Source organism: Bos grunniens, chromosome 19 (genome assembly GCF_055505025.1).
Source record: "Bos grunniens cultivar Pamir isolate PY7600 chromosome 19, Bosgru_T2T1.0, whole genome shotgun sequence".
Lineage (NCBI taxonomy): Eukaryota > Metazoa > Chordata > Mammalia > Artiodactyla > Bovidae > Bos > Bos grunniens.
The window spans coordinates 11,353,417-11,365,867 of record NC_141183.1 but is presented as its reverse complement, the minus strand read 5'-3'; the positions used below and the strand labels follow the sequence as shown (position 1 = coordinate 11,365,867).

Below are 12,451 nucleotides of genomic sequence, written 5' to 3'. Positions count from 1 at the left end.
GCGGAGAAGTGGGCAGAACTGGGGTGCATGGGATCCAGAAAGCCCAACACACACGCGGACACACGCAGACATGGACACACGGATGCATTTCAACTAGCACACGGACACGCACACGTGCCCTCATATCTCCGCTGTGGGAAGGCGCTCCGGGAGCGCGGAAGGGTCCGCTTGCAAAAGCGCGGCGCCTCCCCCCGAAGCTGCAGTGAGCATCCAGCCCCGGTGGCGCCGTCTGCTCGGAATCGGACCCGCTCGGCTGGCAGGAATGGCTTAATCCGCTAGGGACGCCTCCGAGAAGTGTCCGTCTGCCCCACCAGCACGATGTGGCGGCTGTCATTCCCGGGAGATGTTGCCAGTCTCCAAAGCCCGGAGCCGGGGTGGTGGGGGCGCAGGAGAGCCGAGAGCGAGGTCATAGGGAAGCCCCGCGACCCGGGGTGTGTAGCATCTTTACAACCCCATACGGACATTGAAGAAACTTGGAGCGACCCCGCGACCCCACTTTGGAACCTGGGGAGGTAGCGAGGCTCTGCTCCCGGCGCCCCCCACCCGGCACACAGGTGTGGACGACTTGAGTCCTTGGCGACCCGGTCGAGGCCCGGCGAGTGTTCAGCCCAGCAGGGTGAGCCGAATTCTGTCCCTGGGGTCCGCCGTGGCCTCCCGTGTGCCCCATGTCCCGTCGGAAATTTGGAGCAGCACGCAGGTGGCCTATCCAGAAGTCCGGGGCCGCGGCCCGGCCCACCTTACTCTCCACACCCCGCTCCCTCCGCTCTCGGCGCCTTCGGGGAAGCGGCGCAGGCTGGGACAGGGGCGAGTGGGTAGAGGATGGTGCAAAAGATGCGGCGGCGCCGGGATTTGGGAGGTAGTCTCCCCCACTGCACGTTCCTGCGACCCCAGCCGCGCAGTGGGCCCGGACCGCAGACAATTAAACCGGGATTCCTCCCCCGCTGACGTCGCCAGCGCCGAGGCCCCTCCCGCGGTGGCATAAAAGGCGCGGGCTCCGCAGCGCAGGCGGCAGTGGGGGCCGGACAGCGCGGCGGTGCGGACTGCGCGGCGGAGCAGCCAGCAGCGCGGCGCCCAGAGCGCGGGCCGCCCGCGGAGCCCTAGCCGAGCGAGCCGGGCCCGGAGCGCCGGATCCCAGCGCCCGCAGCCATGCCGGCTGGCCGCGCCGCGCGCACCTGTGCGCTGCTCGCCCTCTGCTTCTTGGGCAGCGGGGCCCAGGATTTCGGGCCGACGCGCTTCATCTGCACCTCGGTGCCAGTGGACGCCGACATGTGCGCCGCGTCCGTGGCCGCCGGCGGCGCCGAGGAGCTCCGGAGCAACGTGCTGCAGCTCCGAGAGACCGTTTTGCAGCAGAAGGAGACCATCCTGAGCCAGAAGGAGACCATCCGCGAGCTGACCACCAAGCTGGGTCGCTGCGAGAGCCAGAGCACCCTGGACGCGAGCGCGGGCGAGGCGCGGACGGGCGGCGGCCGCAAGCAGCCCGGCTCGGGCAAGAACACCATGGGCGACCTGTCTCGGACGCCGGCCGCTGAGACGCTCAGCCAACTCGGGCAAACTTTGCAGTCGCTCAAAACCCGCCTGGAGAACCTCGAGGTCCGCGCGCGCAGTTATTTCCCCACCGGCTCACGCGCCCCTCTGCCCTCCCCCACTTCCATTCCCGACCCTACCTGACACCCCCAAACCCGGTCTCGGCCGGGTGCGGATGCCTGGCTGAGGCCTCCCCAAGCCTGCGGGCCCCACGAACGGGCACTAGCCCGAGCTCCCTGCCAGGCCGCCCCCGCAGTCGCCCTGAGGGGACCGCGCCACCGGCCTCCCGGCACGGTCCCTACTCCACGCGTAACGATATGGTTTCCCCTCCGCCCTTGCACCCCCGCAGCAGTACAGCCGGCTCAATTCCTCCAGCCAGACCAACAGTCTCAAGGATCTGCTGCAGAGCAAGATCGATGACCTGGAGAGGCAGGTGCTGTCTCGGGTGAACACTCTGGAGGAGGGCAAAGGGGGCCCCAAAAACGACACCGAGGAAAGAGTCAAGATCGAAAGCGCCCTGACTTCCCTGCACCAGCGGATCAGCGAGCTCGAGAAAGGTAGTGGTCATGGGGAGGGGTGGGGAGGGGGGTCCTTGCATCCTATCTCAGCTCCCAGGACCAGTGGGACCCGGCCTCTGGCCCAGGCTTCCTGCACAGCTCAGGTCGGGAGTGTAGAAGCCCTGAGCTCCTCCACCATCTCTACCTCAGGTTCTCCAGCTGATGTTCCTGGCAGGGCTGGGGTGCCCTGGGCTTGGGACATCTGGGGAAACAAAGTGAGGAAGGGATTGCCTGGGGTTCCTTCCCTGCTCCCCTACCACACTCACACACTCACAGGAATTTTTCCAAGTCTGATCTGTTTAGTCTTCAGCAACTTTGCACTAAAGCCATGGCTAGACCAAGTCCTCCCTGGCTAAGAAACCCTGGCTCTAGCCAGTCCCTATCCCCAGCAGAGAGCAGGGCATGGGCTGCGGCTGGGTCCTCCTGGTCCACGGCAGATCTGGGCCCTGAGCAGGCTTCCTCCCAGTTCCTTGCTGCCCCTGGCGTCCTTTAGGGATTTCCAGGTCCCCTCTCCCCAGCCCTGAGCACACTCCTGTGGTTTTCTCTTATAAATGACCCAAGCTCAGGCATCTTGCATGCTGCCCTACTGTTTCAAGTCGCCAACCCCAAGTCCCAGTCTCGCCCGGGTGCACGGATGAGCTTGAGAGGCTCAGCCTTGAAGTCGCAGAAATCAAACAAGGTTGTAAAAGGGGAGGCGGGGGGGGGGGGATGCGAGGCTGGGAGCAGGGTCACGTGACCCTTCTCAGACTGCAAAGTGTGCTGGATGGATTTAAACAGTGCCATCTTAAGGCACGTTATGTAACTGAAAAACAGATCGGGGAAGGGAGGAGGAAGAAAGAAGGGGGAGATTGGGGAAATGAAGAGCACCCCCTGGAGAGAGACCAGATCTGCTCCAAGGGCAGGGGGCTGCCAGCCTGAGACAGAAGGGGAACATGGCCAACCCTGCTCTGTTCCCTGACATCTGGCTGAGAGGAAGGGGGTGGGGTAGCTGACCCAGTAGGATGCCTTCTAGAAATAATTCTTGGCCTAGAGGGCCGGTTTAGTGCTGAGCTCCCTGGCAGCACCCCGTGTACACCCTGGAGCTGGTGGGTGTGTGTTCCTGGCTCTGGGCCGGGTGCCCATGCCCACTGCTGGGTTGGAATGTTTTGACTGGAATCAGTCACACCATGCCCAGGGTCATAGCTACAGTGTGTGTGAGTTGGGACAGGGCAGATAAGCATTCCCTGGAGATGTTGCCGACAGACGGGGAGCTGGTGGCTGAGTATAAAGGGAGGCGATGGGGCCCTGAGTATGATTTTTCAGGAAACACACCGGAAGCTCGCCCTGAGAATGATTGGCATTGTCCTCAAAGCAGTCACCTCAGGGGAACATGGCTCTAGGGCCACCTTCGGGCTCCCTGCTGACCTGCCCTCTCTGCAGGGGCAGACAGAACTGCTTGAAGAGACTCAGAGGGGACAGCTCTCCTTCCTGTGGGGTGGATGGGATTCTGGAAACAGCCTGAGTCCTCAGGATGAATTGGCTGGGTCAGATGAGTGACCAGGGGCTGCAGTGTGTTCTGGCCTTGAGGGAAGTGTGATGGGCCCCAGGGGCCTGTTCTGAGCAGCAGCCAGCATCATGGAATCGGGTTGGGCTCCTGGAGGGGCTACTCTGAGGGGAGCTAGCCTCTTTCCTGGTGAGGAGACCCCCTTCCTCTGCAGCCACACCTTTGAGCAAGCATTGGTTTACAAGGTGTGCCCTGACCCACTCCCTCCCCATGCCACTGCCCAGCTCAGGTGCAGATACTCAGAGCCCCTTGTATACGGGCTTCCCCATCCCAGCCTGTCCACGGGGGCCACCATGTGGGAGGTGGACCCAGAGTGCAGAGACTGTGGGCCAGCTCTTTCGTTCTGGCCCTGTGCCCTGGGGCAAAGTACTTGACCTCTCTGAGCTTCGTTTTCAGCATCTACAGAACAGAGAGGAGTCTGCTTTGTCTGCATCACAGAGCCTGGTTGGGGGCAGGGGGGTTGGCAAGCCTGCTTCAGTCTGGGACGGGTGCTTTGTCAAGGTGCAGGTGTCGGTACTGTGTCCCGTCCTCTCCAGGTCAGAAGGACAACCGCCCTGGAGATAAGTTCCAGCTCACATTCCCACTGCGGACCAACTACATGTACGCCAAGGTGAAGAAGAGCCTGCCGGAGATGTACGCCTTCACGGTGTGCATGTGGCTCAAGTCCAGCGCGGCGCCGGGGGTGGGCACGCCCTTCTCCTATGCCGTGCCCGGCCAGGCCAATGAGCTGGTCCTCATTGAGTGGGGCAACAACCCCATGGAGATCCTCATCAACGACAAGGTAGAGCCCCCACCCTTCCTTCTGGCTTTGCAGGGCAGCAGGGTGAGGCCTCCAGGGCCCCAGTCCATGCCAGTGGCCGGGGCAGGTCTGGGTGGTGAGATGCACAGCCTCGGGTGCTACTGTGGCCCCGAGAGGAGAGCTCACCGGGCAGGGCTGATGGAGGGGCAGGGTGAGGACTGGGAGAAATGGGGAGGGGTACCCTTGCTATTCTCCATGAACACGGGGAAGCTGGAACCCTCCCAAACAGAGGCCTCACAGGTGGGGGTGGAGGAGGAGGATCCAGGGGCCAATCAATCCGGCTGATCAAACCCTGACTCCCTCCCTCAGCTGGCCTTGGAGCTGACTTTTATCCCCCATATTTGGGAGGCCATAGATGCTTGGGGTGGTGGTAAGGGTGTTCCCAGAGAGTCCAAATCAATCCTGCTTAGCGCCCTGCCCCTGGGAGGAGGCCAGGTCTGCATGAGCCCTTGGGAGAGGGCACCTTTTCCCTCCAGGGAACCCGTCTCCATCTTGGCCCCCTGCTAGCTGTGGGATTAGCTGTCAGCTCTCCAACTCCCTCATCACCATGCCAGCTTTGGTAGTTAATGTCTAAAACCTGGACTGAGAATTGGAGTCCAAGCCTTTGCTCTTGATGCCTTGCCCAGAGAGGGCTGTGCCTTTCTGGGGCCCCATGTCCCCAAGTTAAAAGGGTGTGAGGGTTCTTTTGTCAGCTGAAGCAGCCTCCCCGCCTGAAATGTTAGAGTGGGAGTGAAATTCCAGGTCAGGGGCTGCTCTGAGCGTTAAAAGGCATGGTGCCATCTCCCCTGGCATCTTTCAGAGTCTCTGTAAAAAGGCTGGGCAGGTTTTAGACCCAGAGGATCTGGCAATTAGAGATGGAGCATTGGAAGAGAGGAGAGGCCCAGAAAGCAGCAGTGAAGTCAGCCCCCGGGGTGGCTCATCCGAGGGCAGGTTTTGTGGATGGGCCCAGAGGGAGGAGGGTGAGTAGGAGTTGAAGAGATTGCATATTCAGATGGATCTGGACTAAGCGTCCCATTTCCCTTGTGATTCTGTACTCTGTCAATGGATGGGCCTGACAGTCCCGAGGGGCAGGTGCTGCAATAACTCAGTAATGGCTCTTGATATTTACTGTAAATGCCTATGACTAGTAACTAGGTGAACTAGTAACTAGTGATGATCATTGATCCTGATGGTGCCCATTCCCATCACGTCCTGTATGTCGTTCTCCTGCCCAGGTGGCTAAGCTGCCCTTTGTAATCAATGACGGCAAGTGGCACCACATCTGTATCACCTGGACCACCCGGGATGGGGTCTGGGAAGCCTACCAGGATGGCACCCAGGGCGGCAACGGCGAGAACCTGGCACCTTATCACCCCATCAAGCCACAAGGCGTGCTGGTGCTGGGCCAGGAGCAGGTACAGGCTATGGGGGCCAGGGACGGGGTGAGGGGGATGTGGGGGTGCTGGCTGCAGGGGGAGGAGCCCCAGAACCGGAGACTAGGCTGGAGAAAGGAGAGTGAGGGTGTTGGGAGGGAGGGGAGAGAGGCAGCAGGAAGCGAAGTGGGAGGGAGCTGGAGAGGGAAGTAGTTCCCCCTGAGAAGAAGCCGTGGAAGCAAGTGATGCAGCAGTTTGGGCAAAGTCCCCACTCTAAGTGGGTGCTTTCAGGAAATGCGGGGGGGTGGGGTGGGGTGGGAGCTCTGTCTCCAGACTCTCAACAACTGCAGCAATGCTCTTTGGCACAGGAAGGCCAATCGTGCACTTAGTGATGCATAATTTATTTCCTGGAAGTGGTTTGTCTCCCATTGGGCACCCAGGAGGGAACGGCAGGCAGGAGAGCCCCAGGCCTTCTGTTCTCGTTGGGCGGCTATGGCTGGCAAAGAGTGACATTAGAGTTTCCTGGGGAGAGGCAGGGAGTGTAGGGGAGGCCCCCAGGCCCTGCTCCCACGGTTGTCCATGGACCCAGCTGACACCCTCCCTCACTGGGCACCTCTCAGGTGCCCCCAGGAGAAACACTGCATCCAGGGCAGAGGAGGCCAGCATCACTGCTGTTCCTGAGCTCCCTGCAGGGCAGGGACTGATGCACAGCTGAGACAGACGTGCCCAGAGGTGGACGTGAGAGCCATACATGCTAGGGAGGCCCTCCTGTTAAGCACCCACTGCTCTGACCCCCTCCACCCTCACCCTCTGCTTTTCTCTGAAGGACACTCTGGGTGGCGGGTTTGATGCCACCCAAGCGTTTGTGGGTGAGCTGGCCCACTTCAACATCTGGGACCGCAAGCTGACCCCAGGGGAGGTGTACAACCTGGCCACCTGCAGCACCAAGGCCCTTTCCGGCAACGTCATCGCCTGGGCCGAGTCCCACATCGAGATCTACGGTGGCGCCACCAAGTGGACATTCGAAGCCTGTCGCCAGATCAACTGAGGCCAGGGGCTGGGCTGAGCCTCCGGGTCCCCGGGTCCCCAGCCCCCGCCCACCTCCCCCTGCTTGTGCGGTGATGATCCGTCGTCTCTTCTTCTCTCCCTTTCCCCCAGGAATGACTCAAGGCCATCGCCCTCGCACATGCGCACACGCACACAGCCTGGTCTCGTCCTCGTGCACGTGAAGCAGGCCCGGCTCCCATCTGCCGCAGGTGTCCCCTCTTCTCTCTAGGAGCCCGCGCTGTTTCTCAGGCATGCCCTGTTCACCACCGACACTGGCGGCTGAGACATTTTGAAAAATGCACACGTAGGTGAGAGGACCCGTGTGTGAGTGTGACTGTGTGTGTGTGTCTACAAGGATCTGTCTCTCAGGGGAGGCCTTCTCTTTTAAAATGAGGTATTCCTTTTCTTCTTTCTCTGTGGCTTTGGGAAGTCTCATGACTGGTCTAATCTCTGCACTTGCCAACTTTGGTGGCTGCCCGTGTGCCTTGGGGCTGGTGCAACTTCTCCTGCCATGCGTTCATCTTTGTTTGCAAACCTTTTTCAGAGCGACATATCTCTATATTGATAGAATAAATATCTTTTAGCGCTTTGTTAAAGGCTAGGGACCTCTCCAAGGAGAATTTGTATTTTGTCGTAGAAGTAAATTCTCTCTGAAGGGTTGAAGGCAAACCGTGTCCTGCGATGGCACCACATGCTGGGAGAGGGCAGAGGAGGTGGCACCAGCCTCAGGAGCCAGGCATCCTGCTGTTGACCTCTGAGGACAGCACTGGGCCTGGGAGGCTGGCCTGCCCACCCAGCGTAGCCAGCTCTGGCCCAGTATCCCATCTGTGGCCGTCAGCCTTCCCACCTCCCCAAACTCCCCTCCAGCGGCCAGCTGGTGACCCCAAGAGAGGAGCATCCCACCCATTGCCCAGGAAGCCTGGACCTCTGGACCCTTCCCCTTGGCCTCTGGCAGTGGACGACTTGAGGCTTCAGTGGGTCAGCTGGAGAACAGACCTTTTAGACCAGGAAACCCACACTCTGATTGATACCCAGCCATGTAAGGCCACAGCCAGTCAATGGGCCAGGTCCATGGTAACTCTGACAGCCATATTCTTTACCCAGGCTGAGGCAAGTCCAGAGACCTCTCCATGGAGAGTTAGGCATGGCCAGGCCGGGGCCTGAAACCCACTCCCCCTCTTACAGAGCTCAAGTTCTGATGCAGCCCCCAACCCGTCACCAGCTGGTGACACTGACACCCAATCAGTGTCCAGAAGCTTTGACATTTTTTCTCCCCATGAAAAACTAACATGTGCGTCTCCTAGTCCTTCCAAGGTGGGGAGAAAAGTGTGTGTGTGTGTGTGTGTGTGTGTGTGTGTGTGTGTGCATGCGCACGCACGCGTGTGTTTAATGAGAGAGAGAAGAAGAGCACTCAGACGGATCACGCCCAGGGGAGGGTGAGCTCCCTGCTTTGTTGCACCATCTGGGGGTCGCACACCCAAGGGCCACCTGGACTCTATCACCAAGAGTCTAATTAGCAAAAGGCTGGCAAGTCTTTCTAGAAATTCTACTGCACTGCCTGGCTCATCTACAGCTGCAGACATTTCTTCAGCAGGAGCAGGTGTTCTGTCTTCTGTTTTTTCCAGAGGCACCTGTCTCCTTAAACGCAGGTCCGTGTTGTGTCGGAAACCTAGTGCATCTGTGTGTGTCTGTGTTGGTGTTTCTGTGTCGGTGTCTGCGTGGGTGTCTGCACGGTACCCAGTCGCCATTCTGCAATGCATCACTCTCGTGCCGAGGGTGAGGTCCAGGCGCCGGGCTGCGTGTTGTGGTTCAACAGTGGCTTTTTTTCTGAGACCATTGTGCTTTGTCAGAGCCTGTCCGGCTGTGGCATCTGTGGATCTGCAGGGATCTTCTCGTTTGCATGTTCCTTGGGGCAGTGTGTCCCTTGCTTCCTCATTCTGGTGTGTGTTCCCCTGCCTGCATGAACTTCTCTGGTTCTGTGTTGTGTGCCCAGTGCCACCCCTTGTTCTGTGACCATCCATGTAGCTACTGAAAATGGCTGGGTAAGCAAGCCAAGGGTGTCGGAGGAGGTCACGGGAGAGACAGAGTCCCTCTCCCCCTCCCCACTCCCCAAACACACCAAGAAGTATTTTTAACGTGTAGGTTGAGAACAAGCCTAACATCGCCCGTGGTTGGGAGAGAGCGAGAGCTTGGAATCCCCCTCTAGACCAGATCAGCCCCACCCCTCACTTCAGCCATCTCGGAGCTGTAGGCAAGGCCCAGAGTGTGCTAGGTGCTCTCCTTCGGCACCTCCCACCAGCCCCTGCCGATCTAGCGATCTATCGGACCCCAGACCACCTTCTGCCCCAGTGGGCGCGGTGGGAGCTATCCATTCAGGACCACAAGCCATCCTCTGCCCTAACTAAAGGTGGGCAGAGCACACCTGTGTCCCTTTGGCCTCCCCTCCCCGACCTGTTCACCCTCCTCGCCCCTCCCCTGATGCACCCATGGTGCCAGGGACAGAAGCTGATGTTTAACTCCCTCCCCCACCCCAACTGGAGCCTGTGCCAAGCCCCTGGCTCCCTCACTGTGTTAACACTTGGCACTTCGCCAGCCCCGAGAAAGGTAGATGACACAGCCACAAATCTAATCCACATAGTTTCCATCTACTCCTTAATCTGATTGATGTTCCCTCTTGCACTGAATAATACATGCCTATCTCAGGTAAGCCATTTTATAAAATAAGGAGATAAAAAAGCACTGTCGAGACAGTGTTTGCTTTTGCCGAGCTGGCGTCCCACAGCTCCCTGGGTGTCCGAGGCGGCAGAGCTACTGACAGAGGCTCTCCGGGCCCTCGGGGGCTTAGAGCCCACTTGAATCGTAAGCCTTCTTGCTTTTGATAACACAGTATTATTTCTCTTACTCTAGAAGAAAAAGTTTATTACCAAAACAAGAGTATTTTTATGAAAGAAAAGGACAAACCTATAAATTAACTCAACCTATATTTCCCTTGAAAATACTTTTCAGGCTCCGCCAAAACGTAGAACTGAAAGCATGTATTTTGGAAGAAAGAGATACATTTTGTATGCTTTCTGTTCCTTTTGTAGATTCACAGTTTATTTTCTAAGACTGCAAAGATCACTTTGTCACCAGCCCTGGGACCTGAGACCAAGGGGGTGTCTTGTGGGGAGTGAAGGGGAAGGGAGAGGCTGGCATGAGGGTCACAGTTATTCCAACGAGCTCCAGAGAGGGGCCACCTGTTCTCAAAGACATGTTGGGGACTGGATATGCTCTGGTTCCTTGATGGTGGCCCCTCTGTCTTGGAGCTGACTTGTCAAGTGGAATGAGTAGAGAACTTGATGGTCAGTTCCAACCCTGATAGAAGGTACTAGGGTTCTGAATTGTGAACATTAAGAAGATGGTATCCTTTGTAATCTTATGGCAACCAAAACGTGGCTTAAAGCAGTCATGGTTTCATCTCTTAAAACACAGTGTGTAAATTTATTCAACTAATGATGGGAAATGTATCACTTCCATGTACAGCGGACTTAAGTGCCATTTGTTGAAAGGGAACAAGTCATCGAGAACAAAAAAGCCCAATACTTAGAGTCCCAATTTTGTCTTATTTGCCAAAAAAAAAAAAATCAACAATGACAAAGCAAACCCCCTCTGGTTGATATTGTTATATTGTATATACTGTATAATAGGAAAGAGAATTGATGTATCTTACTTTTTCATTATTTGCTAACCAAAGCTGTACATTTTTCATATGATCCACAGCCTTTTGGGTATCTAATGGGTCAAAACCATGGGACCTGCCACCTCCCATCAGCAGTTCTGGAAATGCACTATTTCTACTGGTATTCTTGCTTTTTTTTTCATTTTCTTGCTGAAATGACATGAATTGTTGAGTTTATTTTTACACAGTAAAGAGTGAAGAAAGACTGTGGTCTCCTTGGAACATCTCTTCTTTCCTCAAGCTTGCAAATGTCATCTCAACCTACTGGGTGACCTCAGGGGCCCTCCCAGGATATGCCCGCCTACCCATTGCCCTGTGCCCCTCAAAAATCCCACAGCCACCTGGTGATAGTGGACATCAGGTGTGGGGAGGGGGGCCTGCCCAATTCACAGGTGCAGCCAACACCAAGGCAGAGAGCAGTGAAGTGATTCTGCAGTGTGTAGAGACCACACTGGGGCTTGGATTGCAGAGTATCTGCCTGTTTCTCACCTCATCTGCAGCCCTACTCCCTCCTGAACCGATGCACTGCCCACAGCACACCTGGCTACAGGTCCCAGGTGGTCTGGGCTTGTCCTTCCCAAGCAGCCCTGCTCTCCTTTGCCACATCCCTTCTGACACATCCTTAGGGTTCCCAGGCTGTTTCCCTGCACTCAAGCAAGACAGCACCCCCAGGTTCACATAACAAGAAGATGGCTGATTGGGAATCCTGGGCACTGAAAAGAACTCAGTTCCCTGGCCCCTCATGGGCCAAGCTAGCCACTGGATGGACATGGAGCTGTGGAGCTGTTCCCTTCTGTGGGATAAAATCAATGAGCATGAGTCAAAATAACCTGCCTGGTTGATTGGTCTCCCCCATGCCCCAACACACATGCATGTGCGTGCACACACACTCCACACACACACACACATGCTGAGTTAACAGATGGGACTTGGTCAGGACTCAGGAGCTGGAGTTTGGTGGGGTGTAAGTAGGCTGCCCATTGCCTGGAGTAGTACGTACAGAGGGAGTTTGGCCTCAGAGCAGTTGACCACTCACCCTGTTGACCCTGCAGTAGGAACCCCAGTTGGGAGAGAGAAACCCCTGCCAGGCTGAAGACCCTGGGCCTGTTAGTTGCCCTTGGTGTGCAGTGTCCACCTGGAGGCTGCACACGTGTGGCTGGGCCCAGGGTTATACTCAGTGCCAGCAGCTCAGGCCGACACACCACCTCTTTGCCTCCCACTCGCGCAAGTGCATAGTTATGTCTGTAATAACATCACTCTTACATTTCTAATTTCTATGAAACAGCTCATTCAAAACTTCGGTATTTTTACTATTATCAGAAACAAATTACTTTCCCCACTTCTCACACCTGATCTTGGCACATCAAGGACTGAATTTAGGGACTGTGGAGCAGAGAATATCAGCTTTACAAGGAGACAGCAAATGGGAGCTGGAGCAGAGGGACACAGGCTCAGGATTTCAAAGCTGGAGAGTGTCTCCAAAGCCATTGATGCCAACAGCCCATCGGATGCATGAAAATGTTCTCAGCTTACACACTTCCAATGATAGGGAACTCACTATCCATAGAGACAGTCTGGCCCACTTTCAAACAGCTCCAGCTGGGAATTTTTCTTTTTTCTTTTCTATCTTTCATATTTCTTTTCTGTTGTGCCCAATTCCTTATATTGAGCTGCAGCTTCTATCCATCTGTTTGCCCACATGGAGACAGGCCCCATGTTTCCTAGGGTTCAACCTTTGTGGCTCTCCTGCACCACCTGGCTGACCTGCTATAGGGGCACACTCCTCCCACCCAGAAGCCCCCCAAGGGCAGCAGAGTATAGACCAATCCCTAGAGGGTCCTTGCTCAAGGAAGCTGGGGCTTGTGCATCAGCTGTGGGCCCCCCAGGGTAGGAGCAGCACAATTCAAGGAG

The 12,451-nt window shown here is 56.9% G+C and overlaps 1 protein-coding gene across 1 annotated transcript; it reads left to right on the top strand.

Moving 5' to 3' along the window:
- Positions 1-1,007: 1,007 nt before the first annotated feature.
- Positions 1,008-10,746, top strand: NPTX1 (neuronal pentraxin 1). Its single transcript, XM_086356529.1, has 5 exons — positions 1,008-1,590; positions 1,874-2,081; positions 4,161-4,405; positions 5,638-5,817; positions 6,602-10,746. Exons 1-5 carry the CDS (start codon positions 1,147-1,149, stop codon positions 6,821-6,823), a joined length of 1,299 nt encoding a protein of 432 aa, XP_086212655.1. The 5' UTR covers positions 1,008-1,146; the 3' UTR covers positions 6,824-10,746.
- The last annotated feature ends 1,705 nt before the right edge of the window (positions 10,747-12,451 follow it).

Bases quoted from the DNA above. Each gene is read 5' to 3' on its own strand.
- NPTX1 (XM_086356529.1), top strand. From the start codon at position 1,147: ATGCCGGCTGGCCGCGCCGCGCGCACCTGTGCGCTGCTCGCCCTCTGC. The intron at 1,591-1,873 runs GTCCGCGCGCGC...GCACCCCCGCAG, and splicing joins CCCGCCTGGAGAACCTCGAG to CAGTACAGCCGGCTCAATTC. The intron at 5,818-6,601 runs GTACAGGCTATG...TTTTCTCTGAAG, and splicing joins TGGTGCTGGGCCAGGAGCAG to GACACTCTGGGTGGCGGGTT.